At 41.9% G+C, this 25,525-nt stretch overlaps 1 protein-coding gene across 1 annotated transcript; it reads right to left on the bottom strand.

Moving 5' to 3' along the window:
• Window positions 1-731: 731 nt before the first annotated feature.
• hcrtr2 (hypocretin (orexin) receptor 2) lies at window positions 732-23,325 on the bottom strand. Its single transcript, XM_055889847.1, has 7 exons — window positions 22,941-23,325; window positions 20,794-20,972; window positions 11,878-12,121; window positions 3,754-3,869; window positions 3,240-3,460; window positions 2,386-2,507; window positions 732-2,018 (listed from the first exon to the last, which is right to left on the bottom strand). Exons 1-7 carry the CDS (start codon window positions 23,155-23,157, stop codon window positions 1,849-1,851), a joined length of 1,269 nt encoding a protein of 422 aa, XP_055745822.1. The 5' UTR covers window positions 23,158-23,325; the 3' UTR covers window positions 732-1,848.
• Window positions 23,326-25,525: the final 2,200 nt, after the last annotated feature.

The raw sequence follows: 25,525 nt of genomic DNA, 5'->3' as shown, positions 1-25,525 counted from the left end.
TTGGTAACTTTTATCTTGAATCTTCAGGGAGTAATGCAAATTCATTCTAATGAAATATGTTAAAAGTTGTCAAACTCATGGTGACTGACAGTCAATGAAAGATGTTTAGGTCAGGGTGGAATACATACACCACTAATAAATGAGTTGTATAACAAAACACATAGCATTGTCTCCAGGTTGCTTTCATCAATGTTATGATTAGTGGTTAAGGACAGTGATGGTCAGTAAGAGGTGGGTATATTCATCCATTTAAATAAGAGCCTATACAACCTGGTTAGTCAATCATGGTAAAGTTCATACTTAACCACAGGAGGTTGATGGCACCTTCATTGTGGAAAACAGGCTCGTGTTAATGACTGGTTAATGACTGGTGTTAATGACTGGTTAATGACTGGTTAATGACTGGTTAATGACTGGTTAATGACTGGTGTTAATGACTGGTTAATGACTGGTGTTAATGACTGGTTAATGACTGGTTAATGACTGGTGTTAATGACTGGTTAATGACTGGTGTTAATGCCTGGTTAATGACTGGTGTTAATGACTGGTTAATGACTGGTTAATGACTGGTGTTAATGACTGGTTAATGACTGGTTAATGACTGGTTAATGACTGGTGTTAATGAACTAACTGAAACACCCTAAATAGTATTTGAACTCAGGTCTGATGAATACAAGATCAACGTTGGTACATAATATGTTGTTTTACAAGAAGCACAGCAAACAATGATAAATGTTTCAAATGTTTACCTTCAAACAGATCAAACACAACAATCACTTACATGAACAGATACATTTTTAGGGGAAACTGCTTAACATACTGTTTAAAAAGTACATGAAATAATAAAAAACACCACTAAGAAATCATCACAACAAACACCTGAGAAGAAATCAAAACAAACAAAAGCGATTGTAGAAACTGCTTTTCAAGGGTTTACATCAAATAAGACGTTTTAAAAAAATATCAGAATTCAATGTCTTGTAGGGTTATTTAATTCTGATTGCTTGTTGATCGATCCAGCAGTGAATTAGAAACAAAGCCGTCTTTGTGATGTAAGGTTGTGAGAATTTAACCTCCCACCTTGTCATGAAAACCACTGTAGATGTATTAATCCGTGGAGATTTTCGAACTTTGGCTGGATTGTCAATGTACAATACCATATTTGTAAACATATAACCAGATATTACACATAGAATAGGAAGGTAATAACAATAACAATAAAATATAATAAACAACAGCATCAACAACAACAATAATACAAATACTAATAATAACAATAATAATAAAAAGTATTATTATTATTATGATAAGTAGTCATCATAAGACATAAGTAAACATCACCACAAATACACATGTAGTACACTATTGTGGCTAATTAATAACGAGCAAATTGTTATTTTGTAATCCATCTTCAGATTTAAGAAGCTTTGATAATAAACGTTGATAGGGTTTAATCTTTGCATTGTGATTCATCCTTCAGTCTGTTCTTTCTGGTGAGGTGTACAACACTATGGGGTGCTACTTCCTGCCTCTGGTGGGATGAGAATCAAAGACTGGAGCCAATAGAACGGTTATCCATCTGTAACAGACACGACTCATTCAAATCACTTCTCTTCCCCTGGGTAGAAGTTCCAGCAGGGGAGGGATTTGCTTTCACACAGGTTGGTGGATATTGAGTGCTTTCAGTCCATTCAGAGTATGTGGTCTCATTCAAGATGTCTGTTATTAAAAGCTTGATGTTACAATGTGTTCTATTTGTGATCTTTGTATCATGGAGACAGCGAATGCCAGTGTGTCCTGGGTGGCATGGTGCAATTATAAGATCTCCCAGCATGCCCCAGTATAGGATTAAACCACATGGTCAGATATCCGTGAGACATTGTCCATGTTGTTGACTTGAGTGGACAAGGATTTACGGCTGTCAGTGTTTATTCTTGTCCGTATGCCCTCTGTTTGGTTCTGACATCGGCCAAAAGAGCGACAGGAAAATGCTGCTTTGAATTCCGCTCGAAACTTCCCTGTGGAAAAAAGCTAAACTTTGTTAAACACGTAACATTTTAGTAATTTAGCAGACGCTGTTATACTTACAGGAGCAATTTGGGTTAAGGGCCTTGCTCGAGGGCACATAGACAGATCTAGTTTTTTGAACCACCAACCTTTCGGTTACTGGCCCAACACTCTTCACCGCTAATCAAACCTGATATGAAAGTGGTATTCTGTTGAAATTCTACCACTTAAGTATTACGTTTCTTTACCATTAAAATTGATTGAACAAATTACCCAATCCCTCTTCCAAAGCTCCACTCTAAGCGTGTTGTGATATACTATACTGTCCAGCAGATGGGGCAATAAAATCATGAACAAAGTATTTTGAGACAAACTCACCACTTAAAAAGTTATAGATGATTGGATTTGCAGCACTGTTGGCATATATCAGCCAATGTGAGAACGTGAACCAGGCGTATACAGTCTCTCTGCTGTTTGTGTACTTAAACGTCCCAAACACTCTGCAATGACAAGGTAACATCAGTGAGACCTCATCAGTAATGACACCAAGTGTGTTGAAGCTGTAAATGGAGCTATAGCTTATTGACAGGTGTTTGCAGGGGTGGGGGGTATTAAAGATATAGTTTAGCCTAATTTCTATTTTACCTCATTCTATGAATAAATAGCAAGTGATATATCGTCGCTGTCTGATGAAAACCTCGTAACTAAATGTTTTGCCAATTTTCATAATTATTTTACATTTATTGAAAGCAGTAACTACCCTCAATGTACTCTGAACATTTCATGACTCTAGGACCAAGAAAATATATTCAACATAGCTTCTGAAGTTTCATCATTGTATATTAATGGGAAATTACGGTCATTCTTTCAAATTCCTGAAAAGCTTCTGTTTTGGAGAAAATCAGACAGCAACGATATGCAACGATATGCACCCTGAGAGACAGACATCACAAAATATGTTTGCTTACCGCATTGATATAGATCAGAACATGTGTGATCTAGGTATGCTAAATTAATGCTTACAGATTACTACATTCCCAGTATGTGATCACATTTTTCTGTAAACACAATGTTTACCAGGGACTACTGTGAATGACAACCGTTATTTGAGTCAATGACTCATTTCCAAATCGAAACTTCTGACTCATTGAAACATCTCTATGTTGAATCCTAGAGTCTAATGGCTATTGATCCTGAAGACAGAGAGACAGAGCAGCCAAAGAGGCTGCTACCTTTTCATGATGTTGAGTACGCTGATGGGCAGGTAGCAGAGGGCAAAGACAAAGAGGACCACCATCAGCATGCGGGCTGTCTTCCTGCGGGCCCGGACCTGTTTGATCTCAGCAGACACTGTGCCGGTCCGGACCCTGGCTGACTCTCCAGGTCCTGGAGGATAAGTGGAACCCTGGAGGGACGTCCGCTTCCTCTGTAGCACAGATGACGTCCCAGGAATCTGTTAACAGAACCCACAACCCACAGCCGATCACACTGTGGTCTTTGAACAGCGTTTGCTTGACAAGCTCATTAAAACTCAAAACATTCAAAAAGCTCAATGGAAAGGATCTGAACAGTGGAGTGCATAATCTGAGAGTGCATTGTCAAATAATTGCAAGGATAATGGACACTGATAAATTGGTGAATGCATGATCTAGAAATAAATGTGGAGAATCAACAAAGAGCCAGATTGCTAAGAAACAGTGCAAATGTTGTCTGTTATCTTTCACAAACATAAATTTACATAGATACCTGTTGACACCACAGTTTATGACATATCTGGATGTATGCCAGAACCATCAGACAGAGGGGAGCGAAGTATGTGACGATGAAGAAGCAGGTGTGATACACCTTGGGGTAGACATCAGCTGTTGAGAGAATGAAATGTGACTTAACTAAATGATTGTGACATAGATGTAAATTATAGGCGCTACGCTTAGAGAAAAACCACATGATTTCACATGTGGAAAATTACATGATTTCACATGTGGAAAATCACATGATTTTACATGAAATGTTACATGTTACTTCATGTGAAAAAATGTTTTTGTAACCCTTCACATTGTTTCACAGGTTTTCACATGTGTAGTTTCATGTTATCACATGTTGCTTTACGTGTTGTCACATGTTATCACATCAACTTCACATAAGATCAGAGATCACATGAAAACATGTGTTTTTGGAATACTTCACTTGATCACATGTGAGATGATGTACTTTATCATAAGGGTACTGTAGGAATTGTGGTGGTAATTGGTCAAATCCAAAGGGGAAACAAACGTGTCTACATTTATATACATATTTATCAGTAACATGCATGAGCTTGTAGTTACTGTGCAGGTATTTAAATTGAGTGGCAAGACAGAACTCTCCATCAAAAAGAAACATTTTTTTAAAGGGAATCATCAGATTGTGCTGAATATGGTTCCTATCACAGAAAGGTTCAGCGGAACAAATAAAACATTCTACACTTTAAGAAATAACAATTGAATAAGTAGGCAAGTTTCCAGTGACCCAAGTTTATTCAACAAAATCTATGTCACAAAAGAAAACATTGCGACATGTGTAATGTAAATGTAACAGTCCTGTCCTGTTTTATGTTGTTTTTTATGTGTTTATGGTCAGGGCATGTGTTTTGGGTGGGCAGTCTATGTTATCTGTTTCTATGTTGGTTTCGGTGTGCCTGGTATGGCTCTTGATTAGAGGCAGGTGGTTTGCATTTTCCTCTAATCAAGAGTCATATTTAGGTAGGGCATTATCACTGTGTGTTTGTGGGTGATTGTCTCCTGTGATGTCTTCGTGTCGTTATCGATGTTTTTTCACATATGGAGCTGTTTGGCTGTTCGTTTTGTTTCGATGTCGTCTGTTGCCTGTTCGTGAGTTTACGTTCCAGTTATGTAAGTTTATGTTCAGGTTTTCGTTCTACGTCGTTTTGTTATTTTGTAGTTTGAAAGTGTTTTGTTTAGTTTTCGTGTTGCCATCTGCATCATTGTAATTTATAATAAAGATGGCATATTTCCCAGACTCCGCATTTTGGTCAGAAGATCCTTCTCTCCTCACCTCATCTGAGGATGAGGAGAGCGACAGCTCTTACAGAATCACCCACCAAAATACAGAGACCAAGCGGTATGGGAATGCTCGACGGAGCAATAAGGATTTCTGGACTTGGGAGGAGATATTGGACGGTAGAGGACCTTGGGCTCAACCAGGGGAATATCGCCGTCCTAAGGAGGAGAAGAGGGCAGCCACAGCCCAGGAGCGCTGGTATGAGGAGGCAGCGCGACGACGCGGTTGGGAGCCCGTGAGTAAGACCCAAAAATTTCTTGGGGGGGGGCACACGAGGAGTGTGGTAAAGCCGGGTAGGATACCCGAGCCAACTCCCCGTGCTTACCGTGGAGGTAGAAGGCGTCGTACTGGTAAGACACCGTGTTATGCGGTAAAGCGCACGGTGTCCCCAGTACGCGTGCTTAGCCCAGTGCGGGCTATTCCACCTTGCCGCACTGGGAGGGCTAGGTTGGGCATCGAGCCGGGTGCCATGAAGCCGGCCCAACGTAGCTGGTCTCCAGTACGTCTCCTCGGGCCGGTGTACATGGCACCAGCCTTACAGGTGGTGTCCCCGGTTCGCCTGCATAGCCCAGTGCGGGCTATTCCACCTCGCCGCACTGGCAGGGCTACGGGGTTCATTCAACCTGGTAGGGTTGGGGAGGCTCGGTGCTCAAGAGCACGTGTCCTCCTTCACGGTCCGGTATATCCGGTGCCACCTCCATGTACCAGTCCTCCGGTGGCAGCCCCCCGTACCAGGCTGTCTCTCCGGGTTCTCTCTCCTGCTGTTTCCTCCTCTCCAGCGCAGCCGGTGCCTAGACCACGCACCAGGCTGTCTCTCCTTCTCCTCCCTACAGAGCTATCTGTCTCCCCAGCGCCATCTGAGCCATCTGTCTCCCCAGCGCCATCTGAGCCATCCGTCTCCCCAGCGCCATCTGAGCCATCCGTCTCCCCAGCGCCATCTGAGCCATCCGTCTCCCCAGCGCCATCTGAGCCATCCGTCTCTCCAGCGCCATCTGAGCCATCCGTCTCCCCAGCGCCGTCTGAGCCATCCGTCTGCCATGAGCCTGCAAAGCCGCCCGTCTGCCATGAGCCTGCAAAGCCGCCCGTCTGCCATGAGCCTACAGAGCCATCCGCCAGACAGGAGCCGCTAGAGCCGTCAGCCAGACAGGAGCCGCTAGAGCCGTCAGCCAGACAGGATCTGCCAGAGCCGCCAACCAGACAGGATCTGCCAGAGCCGCCAACCAGACAGGATCTGCCAGAGCCGCCAACCAGACAGGATCTGCCAGAGCCGCCAACCAGACAGGATCTGCCAGAGCCGCCAGCGAGCCATGAGCAGCCAGAGCCGTCAGAGAGCCATGAGCAGCCAGAGCCGTCAAAGAGCCATGAGCAGCCAGAGCCGTCAGTGAGCCATGAGCAGCCAGAGCCGTCAGAGAGCCATGAGCAGCCAGAGCCGTCAGAGCGCCATGAGCGTCGAGAGCCGTCAGCCTGCCATGAGCGTCGAGAGCCGTCAGCCTGCCATGAGCGTCGAGAGCCGTCAGCCTGCCATGAGCGTCAAGAGCCGTCAGCCTGCCATGAGCGTAGAGAGCCGTCAGCCAGCATGGACCTGCCAGAGCCGTCCAAACAGGACCTGCCAGAGTCCTTCAGCCGGGATCTGCCCCTTGTCCCGGTGTTGCCCCTTGTCCCGGTGCTGCCCCTTGTCCCGGTGCTGCCCCTTGTCCCGGTGCTGCCCCTTGTCCCGGTGCTGCCCCTTGTCCCGGTGCTGCCCCTTGTCCCGGTGCTGCCCCTTGTCCCAGTGATGGTCCTTATCCTGGTGCTGCCCCTTGTTCTGGTGCTGCCCCTTGTCCTGGTGCTACCCCTTGTCCCGGTGCTGCCCCTTGTCCTGGTGCTAGCTGTTTATTTAGGGGAAGGTAGTGTTAGGGTGGGCATTAGAAGGGGTAGAAAGAAGAGGGGAGTGACTATGGTGGTATGGGGACAGCGTCCTGAGCCGGAACCACCACCGTGGTCAACTGCCCACCCGGACCCTCCCCTGGACTTTGTGCTTGTGCGCCCGGCGTGCGCATCTTGAGGGGGGGGTACTGTAACAGTCCTGTCCTGTTTTATGTTGTTTTTTATGTGTTTATGGTCAGGGCATGTGTTTTGGGTGGGCAGTCTATGTTATCTGTTTCTATGTTGGTTTCGGTGTGCCTGGTATGGCTCTTGATTAGAGGCAGGTGGTTTGCATTTTCCTCTAATCAAGAGTCATATTTAGGTAGGGCATTATCACTGTGTGTTTGTGGGTGATTGTCTCCTGTGATGTCTTCGTGTCGTTATCGATGTTTTTTCACATATGGAGCTGTTTGGCTGTTCGTTTTGTTTCGATGTCGTCTGTTGCCTGTTCGTGAGTTTACGTTCCAGTTATGTAAGTTTATGTTCAGGTTTTCGTTCTACGTCGTTTTGTTATTTTGTAGTTTGAAAGTGTTTTGTTTAGTTTTCGTGTTGCCATCTGCATCATTGTAATTTATAATAAAGATGGCATATTTCCCAGACTCCGCATTTTGGTCAGAAGATCCTTCTCTCCTCACCTCATCTGAGGATGAGGAGAGCGACAGCTCTTACAGTAAAAGGCAGTTATAGGAGAAATGTTCTAAACATCTACTACATTTATATCTATTCAACAGAGGCGGATTTTTCTTTTGTCAAGCTTTCTTCATTGTGACAAACGATTATGGAAACGGTATTTTTCAAATAAATAATGATTGCCAAATATTTTTGAAGGTACGTTGGGCATGTGATGTCATTTCCCTTACTATAAAGCTCCACTCCACATTTAGCCTAACTCTAAAGTCCTAGTGCTTGCTAAATCAATTTTTTTAACTATAGAAATTATGTTTTTTTTGCAGGACAAGACTTGTGCTGTCTATCAAGAATGAATGAATTGCTTAACTTTGCTTTCTGGTTGGCTAGATGAAAGTTCCAAGATCCAATTATTTCGGGTCTACAGGACTGCAAGTTTCACCATGGCATGGTTGGGCGATACACTGGCACATGAGAATTATTAGAATATTGCAAATATTACTAAATTCTTGCATTCTATCCATGTTAACTTTTGCGGATAACCTAAGACATGAAACAGATAGGTGGGAGCGGGCATACCAATTTACTAATGCACTCTGCCCTACATGGAAAGAGTTTGACATCCCTGCTTTAGACAAACTGCTGAGCAAAAATTGATCCTGGCAATGTAACTGGCCCCATACAACTTAAATGATAACTTTTCCATTTCAGAGATGTGAGTCATGAGTAATACCGCGTTCACGTGCTAGTCAGAACTAAAAAAAAGTAGAAATGTCCGACTTGCTAACGGGTTGTAGTTATATACGTGATGTGTTCAACAAGTTAGAAAGTCTAACATTTCCGAGTTCTGAATAGCATGCGAACGTGGCATAAGTCTGAGATGCAGGTAACTCTACATATGCTACATGTGGACACCTGCTCGTTGAACATCTCATTTCAATATCATGGGCGGTAATACGGAGTTGGTCCCCCCTTTTAGATATAATAGCCTCCACTCTTCTGGGAAGACTTTCCACTAGATGCTGGATCATTGCTGCGGGGACTTGCTTCCATTCAGCCCTTGCTTTGTGCACGGGGGTATTATCATGCTGAAAAAAGAAAGTGCCTTCCCCAAACTGTTTCCACAAAGTTGGAAGTACAGAATTGTCTAGAATGTCATTGTATGCTGTAGCGTTAACATTTCCCTTCACTGGAACTAAGGGGCCTACCCCAAACCATTATTCCTCCTCCACCAAACATTACAGTTGGCACTATGCCTTCGGGCAGGTAGTTTTCTCCTGGTATCCGCCAAACCCAGATTCCTCCATCAGACTGCCAGATGGTGAAGCATGATTAATCACTTCAGAGAACGCGTTTCCACTGCTCCAGAGTCCAATGGCGGTGAGCTTTACACCACTCCAGCCGACGCTTGACATTGCGCATGGTGATCTTAGGCTTGTGTGTGGCTGCTCAGCCATGGAAACCCATTTCATGAAGCTCCTGATGAACATTTATTGTGCTGACGTTGCTTCCAGAGGCAGTTTGGAACTCGGTAGTGAGTGTTTCACAGACGATTTTTACATGCTACGCGGTTCAGCATTCGGCAGTCCCATTCTGTGAGCTTGTGTGGCCTACCACTTCGTGGCTGAGCTGTTGTTGCTCCTAGATGTTTTCACTTCACAATAACAACCCTTCAGTTGACCGGGGCAGCTCTAGCAGGGGAGAAATTTGACAAACTGACTCGTTGGAAAGGTGACATCCTATGACTGTGCCACGTTGAAAGTCACTGAGCTCTTCAGTAAGGCCATTCTACTGCCAATGTGTGTCTATGGAGATTGCATGGCTGCGTGCTTGATTTTATACACCTTTCATCAATAGATGTGGCTGAAATAGCCGAATCCACTAATACTTTTGCCATGTAGGATCTTAATTTGAGCCAGTTTGCTACAGCACGAAAATAATCCTGCAGCCACAGGAAATGTAAACTATTATATGGATTTTATACAATGGCATTGTTGAATACTCGTTTCTGATTGGCTTGAAGGGAATTCTAGAGCATACATTATTTCCCTGTAAAGCACGGAATATCCGCATGTTTGAATTTAATGGCAATAGTTCCTTCTTACATGTTTTATGTTTGACCTGCTTTTGAAAGCAAAAGTCGAATTGAAAACATTATTGACATCGGTGAATTTCATTTTCATAACAGCAAGCTAGGACTGATAGTTTGATTAGCTAAACTAGCAAGTCTATTTGTTTGGTTACCAAGGCAAATGAAAACATTTCTAGTGGCAAATGTGTTAAATTATAGCCATGGTATACTGTAAAAGGGACAATCAACCGGGGCTCTATGCCTTCCACGTCGTCCATTATTTTCCATAGAATGCATATGCCGCTCGCTGATTATCCCTTACATAACGCATGGACATTTTACACTTCAGATACACTACAAGTTTTAAATGTCATGCATCAAATTAAGATCCTACAGCAAATTAAGATCCTACGTCTGTAGATATCAACCTTTAAAGTTGAGAGTTTGCATGAGGACACATTCCTGCAAAGGTTTTCCACCCAAAAACGAATTTGAGAGATGGAGAACTTTCATCTCGCTCATTTAATCGATAGCCTTGACACATTCATTTATTTTCTATCTAAACAATTGTGCTGCCAATAGTTGTATGGTTTTCTGTGAAAGAGTATTTGTCTGTAGCAATCAAGAGGCATCCAAGCCTCTTTTATCGGATAACCTGCAAAGTCATCCCTCAATGCATTCCAAGTATTTTTCAACTGTCTGACCCTTAATCATGCAGTAGAACAGATAAATGGGAGGCTGGTGATGGGAGGACAGCTCATAACAATGAATGGAATGAAAAACCAGGTCTTTGATGTGTTCGATATTTTTACATTTATTCCATTCCAGCCATTACTATGAGCCTGTCGTCCCCATTTAAAGTGCTACCATCCACCACTGCCTGAAACATACAGTCTGGTTAGATAGTCGTTTTTCCTATCAAAGGAAGACAGTGACTTGACGGTACAGTATGAAGCTGAAAGCTATGCTTTCTGTTTGCATCCTAGATTTGCACCTTTTTGTGTTCACTGTCAAGTATGTAATTAAACACCAATAGCATTTTATCTCTGCCTCCTGCATGTTTTTTTCTGCATGGTTTGAGTGTGAGTACCTTTTGAATTCTACTTAGTTATTCCCTAGTTATCCCCACACTTAGTATATTATTAGAATACTATACAGCAGCGGATTAATGACATTTGGATACTGGTCTCACACAGCTTCAGAATCCCTTCAAGGAAAACCCCACGATCTTTAGGTATTTGTTTCATTAGTCCATTATTGATTTAGTCCCAAAATGTTTTTCATGTCAGCAATCAAGTTTTCAAGATACAGTATATAACTTTCAAATTTCAGAAATACAGCTGGTATGATGCATTTTGCATCATATGATGCTGCACTTTTCTGTATTTTGAAAGTTATATATCTTGAAAACTTGATTGCTGACATGAAAAACATTTTGAGACTATAGGAACATTGGATTAATGAAACAAATACCAATAGATAGTCTTTCGGTGGAATTTTCCTTTAAGAGTGATGTCAACACAGCAGACACTACAGTATATGACATTACAGATGTTTTTTTCTAATGCTCCTATGAAATACTGATTCCATCAGAAAAGAACGAGCACATTTGTGTAGCTGGTGTAGTGTAACACAAATTATAAACCGGGTGGTTCGAGCCCTGAATGCTGATTGGCTGAAAGCGTGGTATATCACGGGTATGACAAAAAAAATATTATCATTGTTCTAATTACATTGATAACCAGTTTATAATAGCAATAAGGCACCTCGGGGGTTTGTGGTGTATGGCCAATATACCATGGCTAAGGGCTGTATCCAGGCACTCTGCGTTCGGTCATACGAAAGAACAGCCCTTAGCCGTGGTATATTGTCCATATACCACACCCTCTCTGAACTTATTGCTTAATTATTCCCCATCTGACAACAGCTCCAGGAGGTTAAGTCACAATAACTGAAATATGCCTGTCGCCTTTGGTCCAGACCTTGGTTCAAACAGTGACTGTTTACTAGAGGCTGTCTGGAATGCTAAATGGGCTGGCTTAATACTTTTGGGACTACTCCAGTGGAGTACTCAATTGTTTCAGGCATTCTCAATCAAGCTTAATCCAGCAGAGTTAGAGTATTAGAAATTGGTCTGGTCTGAGGTTACATTGCCTTAGCGAGTTCCTATGGCATTGAGAGGAGGGATTTTGTGGATGCCCGCCTACCTCCCCAGCGCTCTTCACACACAGTGAAAAGGCTGGTTTTGTTGGTGAGCTCAGGGAGCAGGCTGCTGCACTCCATCACGATGGCCTGAGGGATCATGATGACACAGGAAACCCCCCAGATGAGGAGGATACTCTTGCGGGCGCGCCTGGCCGTGCTTTTGAACATCAGCGGGTGGCAGATTGCGTACCAGCGGTCGAGAGCAATGCAGCTCAGAGTCAAGACTGACACAGATACGGAGATTGTCTGGGAGATTGAAAAAGAGGATGTCCAGTTAATTAAAGCACAAAGTGAAGCAGTACAAAAAGTACTACACTTAATATATACCTGCTGAGAGAAAATCTGGGATTTCCTTTGGGCAAAAAAATAATACTTTCTCTTCATTATTGAGAAGAAGAAAATGACTGTTCTTTTTATCTATTTTCTCATTTAAAAGACTTCTCAATATGAATATTCTGTCACTGCCAGCAGAAAAACATTGATGGACAGGGACAATTGGCTGATCTAGATATTGACAGGGGCAACCGTTTTCCCCCAGGACGATTACACCCAACCTCCCCCAAGGCATCAACTATTTATATGGACTAATTAGAATTGGTATGATGTAAAGCAGAATGGTAAGGCAACCCTTAGAGACCACACACACCGCACCGAATGTTGATCTGCCATTCGTTAAGCGCAGTATTTCTTTAGGGACCACCTACGGGTGGATATCTGACTGCTGACATTTTCGCACGATTCTGTAGAATGTAGAATCGACTTGCACTTGTTTTGAAAATGACGGCCGGCACTCTGTTCAGAGGTGCTAAGTACTCTTAGCTTTTGTTAGAAGCGCAGAGATAATTGACTGTCAGGTATTAGAATTATATATTATATATATGTATAGTATATATGATGAAGTCTGACTAACTGCCATAACCAAAGGATGATTACAATATAAACATTTATATGTATCGTGCTACTAGACCTCAGTGCTGCCTTTGATACCATCGATCACCACATTCTTTTGGAGAGATTGGAAACCCAAATTGGTCTACACGGACAAGTTCTGGCCTGGTTTAGATCTTATCTGTCGGAAAGATATCAGTTTGTCTCTGTGAATGGTTTGTCCTCTGACAAATCAACTGTACATTTCGGTGTTCCTCAAGGTTCCGTTTTAGGACCACTATTGTTTTCATTATATATTTTACCTCTTGGGGATGTCATTTGAAAACATAATGTTAACTTTCACTGCTATGCGGATGACACACAGCTGTACATTTCAATGAAACATGGTGAAGCCCCAAAATTGCCCTCGCTAGAAGCCTGTGTTTCAGACATAAGGAAGTGGATGGCTGAAAACGTTCTACTTTTAAACTCGGATAAAACACAGATGCTTGTTCTAGGTCCCAAGAAACAAAGAGATCTTCTGTTGAATCTGACAATTCATCTTGATGGTTGTAAAGTCGTCTCAAATAAAACTGTGAAGGACCTCGGCGTTACTCTGGACCCTGATCTCTCTTTTGACGAACACATCAAGACTGTTTCAAGGACAGCTTTTTTCCATCTACGTAACATTGCAAAAATCAGACATTTTCTGTCCAAAAATGATGCAGAAAAATGTATCCATGCTTTTGTTACTTCTAGGTTAGACTACTGCAATGCTCTACTTTCCGGCTACCCGGATAAAGCACTAAATAAACTTCAGTTAGTGCTAAATACGGCTGCTAGAATCCTGACTAGAACCAAAAAATGTGATCATATTACTCCAGTGCTAGCCTCCCTACACGGGCTTCCTGTTAAGGTAAGGGATGATTTCAAGGTTTTACTGTTAACCTACAAAGCGTTACATGGGCTTGCGCCTACCTATCTTTCTGAGTTGGTCCTGCCGTACATACCTACACGTACGCTACGGTCACAAGACGCAGGCCTCCTAATTTTCCCTAGAATTTCTAAGCAAACAGCTGGAGGCAGGGCTTTCTCCTATAGATCTCCATTTTTATGGAATGGTCTGCCTACCCATGTGAGAGACGCAGACTCGGTCTCAACTTTTAAGTCTTTATTGAAGACTCATCTCTTCAGTGGGTCATATGATTGAGTGTAGTCTGGCCCAGGAGTGTGAAGGTGAACGGAAAGGCTCTGGAGCAACGAATTGCCCTTGCTGTCTCTGCCTGGCCGGTTCCCCTCTCTCCACTGGGATTCTCTACCTCTAACCCTATTACAGGGGCTGAGTCACTGGCTTACTGGTGCTCTTTCATGCCATCACTAGGAGAGGTGCGTCACTTGAGTGGGTTGAGTCACTGACGTGATCTTTGAGTGGGTTGAGTCACTGACGCCCCCCCCCTTGGGTTGTGCCGTGGCGGAGATCTTTGTGGGCTATACTCGGCCTTGTCTCAGGATGGTAAGTTGGTGGTTGAAGATACCCCTCTAGTGGTGTAGGGGCTGTGCTTTGGCAAAGTGGGTGGGGTTATATCCTTCCTGTTTGGCCCTGTCCGGGGGTATCATCGGATGGGGCCACAGTGTCTCCTGACCCCTCCTGTCTCAGCCTCCAGTATTTATGCTGCAGTAGTTTATGTGTCGGGGGCCTAGGGTCAGTTTGTTATATCTGGAGTACTTCTCCTGTCTTATCCGGTGTCCTGTGTGAATTTAAGTATGCTCTCTCTAATTCTCTCTTTCTCTCTTTCTTTCTCTCTCTCGGAGGACCTGAGCCCTAGGACCATGCCTCAGGACAACCTGGCATGATGACTCCTTGCTGTCCCCAGTCCACCTGGCTGTGGTGCTGCTCCAGTTTCAACTGTTCTGCCTGCGGCTATGGAACCCTGACCTGTTCACCGGACGTGCTACCTGTCCCAGATCTGCTGTTTTCAACTCTCTAGAGACCGCAGGAGCGGTAGATATACGCTTAATGATCGGCTATGAAAAGCCAACTGACATTCACTCCTGAGGTGCTGACTTGCTGCACCCTCGACAACTACTGTGATTATTATTATTTGACCATGCTGGTCATTTATGAACATTTGAACATCTTGGCCATGTTCTGTTATAATCTCCACCCGGCACAGCCAGAAGAGGAATGGCCACCCCTCATAGCCTGGTACCTTTCTAGGTTTTTTCCTTGGTTTTGGCCTTTCTAGGGAGTTTTTCCTAGCCACCGTACTTCTACACCTGCATTGCTTGCTGTTTGGGGTTTTAGGCCCGGTTTCTGTACAGCACTTTGAGATATCAGCTGATGTACGAAGGGCTATATGAATAAATTTGATTTGATTTGATGATGAATCTGAGTTTACACAATAGACACAAAAAAAAACGGCATTACTGTTGATATGGCGAAATACTATCAAAGTATGGGGGCCCTAGTCTATATTCAACAGGTCTATACTCCCTTAACATTCAACATTCTCAGCATTTTTATTTTATTTTACTAGGCAAGTCAGGTAAAAACAAATTCTTATTTACAATGAAAATAAAATAACCGTCACAACCATTTTGTTTTTGTGGAGGAACAGCTAACTTTAGACGTGACGACCGGGCATTCGTGCGGTTGAGTTTGTTTCTACGGTATTGATGCAATAATTTCCATGGTAATTTAGAATGTTCATTCAAATGATGTTAACTGATGTGGCTCATGCAATCAAATTAATTTGAGTTGAGTTGAACCAACAAATCACAGCGGTCGTCACTAGTTATCACAGCCACAAAGTCATAAACCCTGCCTATTTCTTCAATTTATCTTCTTAAAATATATGTTGCATTTTAGCAGATGCACTTATCCAGAGCAACCTACAGTAGTGAGTGCATACATTTTTGTACTGCTCCCCCATGGGAATTAAACCTACAACCCTGAGTATGGAAGCGCAATGCTCTACCAACGGAGCCAGCCACACCAAACCTAACCGTCTCCTGTTAAAACCTGTTAACCTGTTAACCTAACCGTCTCACTGTTAACCTTATGCCTATCCCTAACCTTAAAATAAGACCAACCCAACGGCCAACAGTCCACCCATTATGCGATCCTTGACTTGAATGAGGTCCGCCCGTTATATTCATTCTATTTCTATGGCAGCACATGCAGACAGGAGCGGAGGAGAGGAGAAAATGTGCATCTTTAAAAAATGATGTGTTTTGGTTGTTATTTTTTGCTATTCAAACGGTTATGACGTGACTCTGGTCATTCGGCTGACGAATAACCGTCATCCGAAATTCCATGAATGTTGATTTTTACTCATCACAGTGATATGAATCTACCAGCCATTTTCTATTATCCTTGTTTCCTCTGTCGGTTTAGAGTGGCGGGATTTATGATTATATTAACCATAACACTTTCAAGAGATAATTTGTCAACTTCATATTAATAAAAAGAAAGACATCACAGATTTGGAAATGATATGGGGCTCGTGTATTCTTTACAGTCGTTTTAGATTGTGTCATATAGCTGGATCTGCAAAACAGACAGCCTGGGCCTTTTACATTTCAGACTAGCTTATCCAGAGCGAGTAGTAAGTGCATACAGCTTAATCCTTCTTTCATACTGGTCCTCTGTGTGAATCAAACCCACAACCCTGGCACTGCGAGCACTATGCTCTACCAAATGAGCTACACGGGACTGTTTTTGACATTAGACTACTTTTGATGGTTTAAAACAGCTGACACACTTTGATCTTAGAGTGTTATGTTCTTTTCATATCTGCAGCCATTACTCAAAAATCAATTAGAGCCTGTAGACAGTAGAGGAGCTGTGAGAATTACAATTGAGGCCATCTGATTGACGATGGGGGATATTTTCAGCGCTCTCTCATTAAGATCCTATAGCCAATGGACACATCAAATTGGCCCTACAGCTGTTACAGCTATTCCAATTTACCTCAGACATGCTTCACACAGCCATTAGGAGAGGCACGATGTACACACAGTGTTGTAGTAAATATTGGAGTAACTAATGAAATGTCAACGAAGTTTGTGCAGCATTTACAGATGACCTTCCTTGGGAAAGCACTTTTGACACACTGCAAGTAGGCCAGTGGAGAAACCCAGTTTAATATTCTGCTTCTTCAGCTCATCAGGTAAAGGTTTTATAAATGGTTTAAATTTATCTCTTGATGGGGTGAGGTAGACCACCAGCTGCCTCTCCTCTGTTGGTAATTGTAGTCCTCTCAACACGGTCTTTCAGGCAGACATGAATGATAAGACCTTAATTCAGTCCAGGACCTTACTGATAGGACTCCCAGCGTTTGTCTGTGGGTTTTGGATGCAGTCCAGTGTTAAGGAAATCCAAAGATCAGCTACCCTGATAAACCCTTTCTCAATCTCCTGACCACTTATTATATTTGTCAACAGGCAGCATTGCAAATATGTAAGGGCACTATCCACTATATTTGTCCCCAGCATGAATGCAAAATAATATGAGTCACAAATGGATGAGAGGCTGTCTTTAGATCATTTCAATGATATTTTCTCAACGGTTAGGCAATCAGATGTTTGATTGATAAAGTATGTTTGATTGATAAAGTATGCCCCCATTTAACATGAAAATAAACTGAGACTGAAGAAAGGTAATTTTGTTTAGACTTTAGAGCTTTTCATAAAACTTTTAAAAAAGGCTAACATTTTAGACAATATTCTCATATCCTTGGACTAGCCAGAATCCAACATTCATTAATTTCTTCTCTGTTATCGGAACGGTGCTATGCCAGAATGTGGACAGTCAGAGCCCAGTGCAGTGTATGGCTGGGAAAACATACCTCAGTCCAGTGATGGAATATGTCAATGTGCTCCTAATTCTCCTGAAATTATGAATGGTGAATTGAGAAGATTGGAAAACTGCTAGTTTTTTTATTAAACTGCATGCTGGGCTAGCTAATGCTATAGCAGCCAATTGGATTCCTTGAAAATGCATTGGGGTGAGTAGTTAACATAAGTGTTGTGGAATCCAATGGGTTGCTTTCATAGCCATGGAAAGTAGGGGTGCTGAGGGTGCTGCAGTACCCCTGAAAAATCTATACAAAACAAAATAATAATATATATTTTTTAAATTACAAAAATGTATTCACAAAAGTAGTGCACTGGGCCTTAACTAGTCCTGTATTAGCAGACTGATATAAATTATTAAATCATATAATAATCTGACATACCCAAATCTAACTGCCTGAAGCTCAAATCTAACTGCCTGTAGCTAATGACATACCCAAATCTAACTGCCTGTAGCTCAGGACCTGATGCAAGGATATGCATATTCTTGACACCATTTGAAAGGAAACACTTTCAGGTTTTTGGAAATGTGAAATTAATGTAGGAGAATATAACACATTAGATCTGGTAACAGATAACACAAACAAAAAAACATGTGTTTTCTATTATTGTTTTTGATCCATCATCTTTGAAAGGCCATAACACAATATTGCAGTTTAGCCGCAATTTAGATTTTGGCCACTAGATGGCAGCAGTGTGTGTGCAAAGTTTCAGATTGATCCAGTGAAGCATAGCCATACTGGACAATATTTTGTATCAAGTCTGCCCAAATGTGCCGAATTGGTCAATTGATACATAACTAATTGGTCAAAGTACATAACTATAGACAAAATACAAAAATGATATGGTAATACAACATTTAAGTTTACACACTCCCAGGAATATCATACATGACGGATCATTAGCTTCTACACTAACTTTCACACATCTAGATGGCCGGGCAGGGTGGGTGTGGAGCCACAGACAGCAGAGGTTCAAAACTGTAGAACCCAGTTCCTACATTTGAATATAAAATGGATTTTATCAAACAAAACTATGCTACATTTTATCTCTGAGACCCTCAGGATGACAAATCAGAGCAAGACTACTGAATGTAAGTACATGATTTACCTTCAGAGGTGAATGTATCAGATCAGTTACTGTGGTAAGTTTTTTGTTGTTGTGCACTCTCTTCAAACAACAGCATAGTATTTTTTTTTACTGTAATAGCTACTGTAAATTGGACAGTGCAGTTAGATTAACAAGAATTTAAGCATTCTGCCCATATAAGACATGTCTGTGTCCTGGAAGGTTTGCTGTTACTTACAAACGTCACGCTAATCACATAGCTCAACTGTCCCGGTGTAGGGACACCTATCCCATAGAGTAGAATAGCAGTATTTCAATCTTACTGTATCATTTTTGGTAATGGGATAATTAGGTGTACAGCACCTTATCCCATCTCAGGAATGAGATACGTTTTCTGTGCCATATCTCACGTCGGCTCCGCGGTGTCCTTATCATGGCAGCCTGCCGTTCAGACCATACAGGGAAGATGTAATTACAGTGGCTGTAAGGTCTGAATCTTTAGGCTAATCCTCTGACACACAGATTGGCATAGGATTCTGCCCCATACGGCTGAGTGGATGTTCCATCACACTGGATCAAAAGAGAATTATGATGTTGATCCATTGAAGACTAAGCCCATGGCAGTTGAGCTGGGAAAGCAAAATACTTTCCCATGGCACAAGGATCACCATGGGGTCCCTTCAAAGAATACTGTTCAGTATCCTGGAGTTCCGTACCAGCTATCAAGCTTGAAGTTGCAAGCGGTACCAGTACCGGAGCGCCAAGTCTGGGACCAAAAGGCTCCTAGACAGCTTCTACCCCAAACCAGAAGACTGCTGAGCAGTTCATTAGATGGCTACCCTGACTATTTGCATTGACCCCCTTTTTTTCTTCAATTTGTATTTTCTTTGCAATGACATTCTTTTTTTTTTTTTTTTTTTATCCCATTTTCTCCCCAATTTTCGTGGTATCCAATCGCTAGTAATTACTACCTTGTCTCATCGCTACAACTCCCGTACGGGCACGGGAGAGACGAAGGTCGAAAGCCATGCGTCCTCCGAAGCACAACCCAACCAGCCGTTGCACTGACATTCTTGCACTGGCTCTATGCACACTCACTTGACTCTACCCACACACTCACACATACTACACTGACACTCCAACACACCCACACACACACACACACACACACACACACACACACACACACACACACACACACACACACACACACACACACACACACACACACACACACACACACACACACACACACATCTTCAACATTTCAACATCATCAAATCACCTATACTTAGTCTAATACAGTGACAACTAAAAGATACCAAAAACAATTTAGTCCAATCAACTTAAGCTAAATATGATGTCTCTGTCCATGACATGGTTCTGATTTGTGTGTATGTGTGCGCTCCTGCAAGTAGAAAAAACATGTTGACTCACCCTTCTTGCAGAGAAATGCCAATGCCATCCTCCTCTCTTTCATGTTGATGAAAGGGTCTATGATGCTCTCATACAGTACACACTTTTATTTTTTGTTGTCCTACAGTACATCCGCTCACACACACAAAACACACACACACACATGCATATTGACACTCACACATTGGCACACATTCACACTCTTCACATACGCTGCTGCTACTCTGTTCATTAATGTATCCTGATTGCCTAGTCACTTTTACCCCTACCTACCTACATATTACCTCAATAATCTCAACTACCTCGTAACCCTGCACAATGACTCGGTACCAGTACTCCTTGTATATAGTCTCGTTATTGTTATTATATTGTGTTACCATTTCCTTATTTATTTATTTTGTGCTCATCTTTTTTTGCTTTTTAACTCTGTGTTGTTGGTAAAGGGCTTGTACCTAAGCTTTTCATGGTAAAGTCTACACCTTTTGCAGTTCTGTGTAACTCAATTAGTAGAGCATTGTGCTTACAACGCCAGGGTTGTGGGTTTGATTCCTGCAGTGGACCAGTACAAAAATGTATGCAGTCATCTGGATAAGAGCATATTTTAAAATGTAAATGTATTTAGCACATGTGACAAATGAAATATTATTTGGTTTTAATATAAAGTGAAAGTTGGGAAATGTGAAAATAAAAACCTTGAGACATCCTCTTACCTGTAAGTAAGGCAGTATTTTACAAAGAGTGTTTCCAAAGAACCATGTTTCTGTAATGTCTACCACAAGACTTGCCGGGAGACAGGTGATGGTGACCAGGACATCAGCAAAGGAGAGATTCACAATGAAACAGTTGGTCACTGTGCGCATGTGATGGTTTTTCCACACTGCAAAACAAACTGACAACAAGACACAACCAAGGACTGCTGCTGTTAGCAATAGAGGGAAACATCAATGACTTTAATTGGTTTAAATCAAATGCAATACAACACACAGCACACACCTGAGTAACAGAACCTGAATAACACCTGAGTAACAGAACCTGAATAACACCTGAATAACAGAACCTGAATAACACCTGAATAACAGAACCTGAATAACACCTGAATAGCAGCACCTGAATAACACCTGAATAACACCTGAATAACAACTATCAATTGCATAATCAATATGAAGGTATTACAAATGAACCTGTTGTCCTGTTATGTCACTTAAATGTCAGTTGGTGATTATGAAAAGGGCAGGCAAACAACATTGTATAATAGTGACTCATTTAATCTACAATAAGCCTACATCTGTAACAAGACTGTCATAAACACATTTCTTATTTACTCCAAAATAATGTGGAAGGTAAAAATAAGGGATATGAACACAGTAAACATAGCCTACTCTCAGTATCCACAGGGTATGTGGACAGGTTTAAAAAAAACTCAGGAGAGTTAAACATATTGAACAGGTTTCTCGTTTTCAAAGGTTCCCCAGTCTGCAGTGAATCATTCCATTCTCCAACGCTGCTCTTCAAAAAGCACAGAACGCTCCTCCTGCCTTATATACACAATGTACCCTCACTACAGACACATGTATTATAATTGGCAAATAAACCAGTCTCATTCACAAACAGCTCATGAAGAATGAGTAAAATTGTGCCCTAAACTTTGGGTAAAGCGTCTTCGCTGATGGCTGTTGAACACTGCCTTTCAGTTCACAGCAAAATGTCTTGCACTATTTTGTATTTAACTAGGCAAGTTAGATAAGAACAAATTCTTAACTACAATGACGGCCTACACCGGCCAAACCCAGACAACACTGTGCCAATTGTGCACCACCCTATGTGACTCCCAATCACATGTGATAGAGCCTGGATTCAAACCAGGGACTGCACTGAGACGCAGTGCCTTAGACCGCTGCGCCAATCGGGAGCCCGATCAACTCAAGCGAACAGCACTGCCATAGTAACAAGAGAAACTGCACGCTGAGAAAATGAGACGGATTGTAGGCTACTTGAAAACATTGTCAAATTATGCCAGTATTGTCAGCACCGAAAAAAATTGTTTAGAATCAATTAAGACATTTAATTAAGACCATTAACAATAATTTAATGAGCATATAGTTTAATAATAGCAGTTATCAAGGGCTAGATTAAATTGTATTTAAATATGCCATGTTTAAGCAGTATCTTAAGTGTCTTGATAAGATACTGCCCGAGAATCGTGTTCTGAAAACTGGAAGCATCTACTTGTAAAGGGACTATGTTAATGCAGTAGACTTGATTTATTCCACAGGCATCTTATTCTGAACTAGAAGTATAGGCCTAATAAGGATGTTCCAAAAATATTTTATTGACAATTTCTAATATGCCCTCAACTATATTTGTCAACTATTATTAACAGCTAAAACATAAAACGACCGTTTAAAGAGAATGCTACAGAGAAGTGCTACAGCACTTTGATTGCGGTTTATCACTTTACAGGTCCCATGGTTTATCGTTTTCCCTGTCGAGTGTCGCATGCACATCCAAATAAGACAGATGCCCATGCATGTCCGCACTCGGGATAATGTCTTTATTTTGCGCTTCCCAAATACATTCGTTTGTCAGTCACCTCTTGTTTAGAAGGTAGTCTACTGATACTAAATTAGTGAACACCAAATGAATATAATAATAATATTAATAATAATATATGTAATACATAGCCTACATTCGACTCACCAGTAGCCTAACTTCTATAAAACTACCATCATGTTCAATGAAGCCCAGATAACTTTGAGGACTTGATATAATGCTATGCACTTTAAAATGAGGATGACATTTTAGAAATTATACTGGCTCAATTAATCCAACCTGCGCCAAAACCTTTACCAAAACTTACCTAGTGTGTTTCCAAGGAGAGAAACAAAAAAAACAAGTATGTATCCTACAATAAGAACCCACTCATATTGCTTGGGATGCAAATATTCCCTCCAGATATACTTCAGCAGTTCATCGTCGTCATCGATGCTAGAGTATGGGTGTAATTCCGTGGTGCAAGGCTCATGCGAAGGGGGTGAACATTCTCCACAATCCGAATTCACTGTGATCCCCGACATCCTTCAATAGTTGGAAGTGTTTACGGTCTTTTTAGTGTTCATTCAGCGCGCCTGGAACGAGCAACAGACTATCGGGTTTAACGTCTGCTAATAGAATGGCTATGCACCAGATCTGAATAGCTTTGGCATCGTCAACGTGACCATCTCTCCAAAGCAGGGATCATGCAAGGCAAGAAACCAATCAGAAAATTCCTTGTTGACAAAAAAGAGGGGGGGGGGGTTAATTCCACAAATATCAGAAGCCCTGTCATAAAACACAAGTGATTGCATGAGGAATTGAGGAGACCAGATTTGATGACTTCATCAAATAACATTATTTTTAATAGAAAGATGTGATATACAAATGTGTAACAATCAACTGAAAAAGGTCTCAGTGGAGGGTCCTGATCGTTACCTTATTGAAGCAAAGTAAGACCAGAGTTGAAGTCAGATCTTTGTCTTGGGAAAAAGTTTGAAAAAGTCACCAGGAAGCAGAAGTGGACAATTAACCACTCTGACAGGAGAGGGATGTCCATCACATTTGTTTATAAACCAATATAAATATAGTGCAGGGGTAGACCACCCTGTTCCCAAAGTGCCACAGATAATGGAGGATTATGTCCCAACTCGGCACCACACCAGACCAACTGAGCTTATCAGTTCAGTGATCAACATTTTAAATTCAACACGCCTGGTCTTCCATGTTGGTTAAAACAAAAACATGAATTCAGGAGCAGGGTTGCCTAGCCTTGGACAAGTGGTTCCCTACACATATAAATCACTGGTACGCAACAGCATATTGACGGCATTGTCTGACAGCATGTTGTTTCCAGGTTGGGGGTTTTCCATTATATTGAAAGATAATGGGCCAGGACCGAGTTTGGGAAACCCTGAGCTAGCTGTTCATTAATCCCCAAAATTGTCTACAGCGGTTGATTGGGATCACATACCCCAGCGGTTTGAAATTGGTTTGGCACCTATCATTAAACTTGGCCATAGCCTCATGCACTCCTGCATGTTTACTGGTGGTGAGGGACTGGCACTCCCTCTTAGAAGCCTCTGAGCACTTCAATTTGATGCTGAGGTGCTCTAAAGGAAGAGCATCCTGTGCTGAAAACTGTATCTTCCTGTTTTCATACAGACAGGTATAGGTTGTGTGAGTTCAACCCAGTATCACAGATTATTGTAAAATAGACACGGCTGCATTATGAAGGAAGAAAGAAAACCTATACACAAGAAAGAAGTGTACTTTTTCTTGTGCCTGTCACAAATTTTGAATAAGTAATTAATGTTTATTTCACAATAAGCTGTGATAGTTTTGGTGAGTTCTGGTGGGTCTTCGCGCTTCAGCAAACAAAAGAAAAGGAGGGGTGCTTGACAACAATGACAACTAGAAAAGGAAGTTTCAGTAGAAACTTTGTGTGCTTGCTTAGCTGCCTGAAAGTAAAATTATTAATGGTATTGGAAGAAGTTTACACAGTGAAATAGTTAGGCCTATATCTTTCAGTAAAACCAACCTTTAAATGCTTACAGTTTAAAATGTATAGCCTTTGCCTCCTTTGATTTGCTGAGGGAAACCTATCATCTTCCCAGAAATAACTTTTGCAGATACAGATCAACTCAAATGTTATTGGTCACATACACATGGTTAGCAGATGTCATTACGAGAGTAGCGAAATGCTTGTGCTTCTAGTTCCGACAGTGTAGTAATATCTAACAAGTAATCTAACAATTCCACAACAACTACCTAATTACACACAAATGTAAGTAAAGGGATGGAATAAGAATATATACATATAAAATATATGGATGAGCGATGACCGAGCGGTATAGGCAAGATGCAATAGATGGTATAAAAATATAGTATATACATATCGGATGAGTAATGCAAGATATGTAAACATTATTAAACTGGCATTATTAAAGTGAATAGTGATCTAGGCCCACCTGGAAGAGAGACAGAGTTACGCAGTAGAGAATCGGGGAGATGCCGCCTACAGAGATGGTCGCCTCGCTTCGAGTTCTTAGGAAACTATGCAGTATTTCGTTTTTTCTGTATTATTTCTTACATTGTTACCCCATGTTACGCACGCCTCTGAGAAGAGGGAACGCAACTCCCTGCTACAACTCAACTCTCTGAAGTGCAAGAGGTATGGACTGTAGGTGCGAGTAAGGATGACACAAAAGCAGAATTTACCGTTTACTAGAATTTATTTTCTTACACGGTAATATGGGGAAAAGGGGCTGGACGGAACCAAAGCAAAGAAAGTAAATATCAAAGTTCCCCCTCTCCTATCTAACCTGCCTACCCACTTAACTTACCTAACTTAACACCGCCTGGTGCCCTAACCAAAATACAGGGGGTGGTCCGCCCAGGTCTTACCTAGTG

The sequence above is a fragment of the Salvelinus fontinalis genome, chromosome 30 (assembly GCF_029448725.1).
Source record: "Salvelinus fontinalis isolate EN_2023a chromosome 30, ASM2944872v1, whole genome shotgun sequence".
Taxonomy (NCBI): Eukaryota; Metazoa; Chordata; class Actinopteri; order Salmoniformes; family Salmonidae; genus Salvelinus; species Salvelinus fontinalis.
This window is presented reverse-complemented; position numbering and strand designations above follow the sequence as displayed.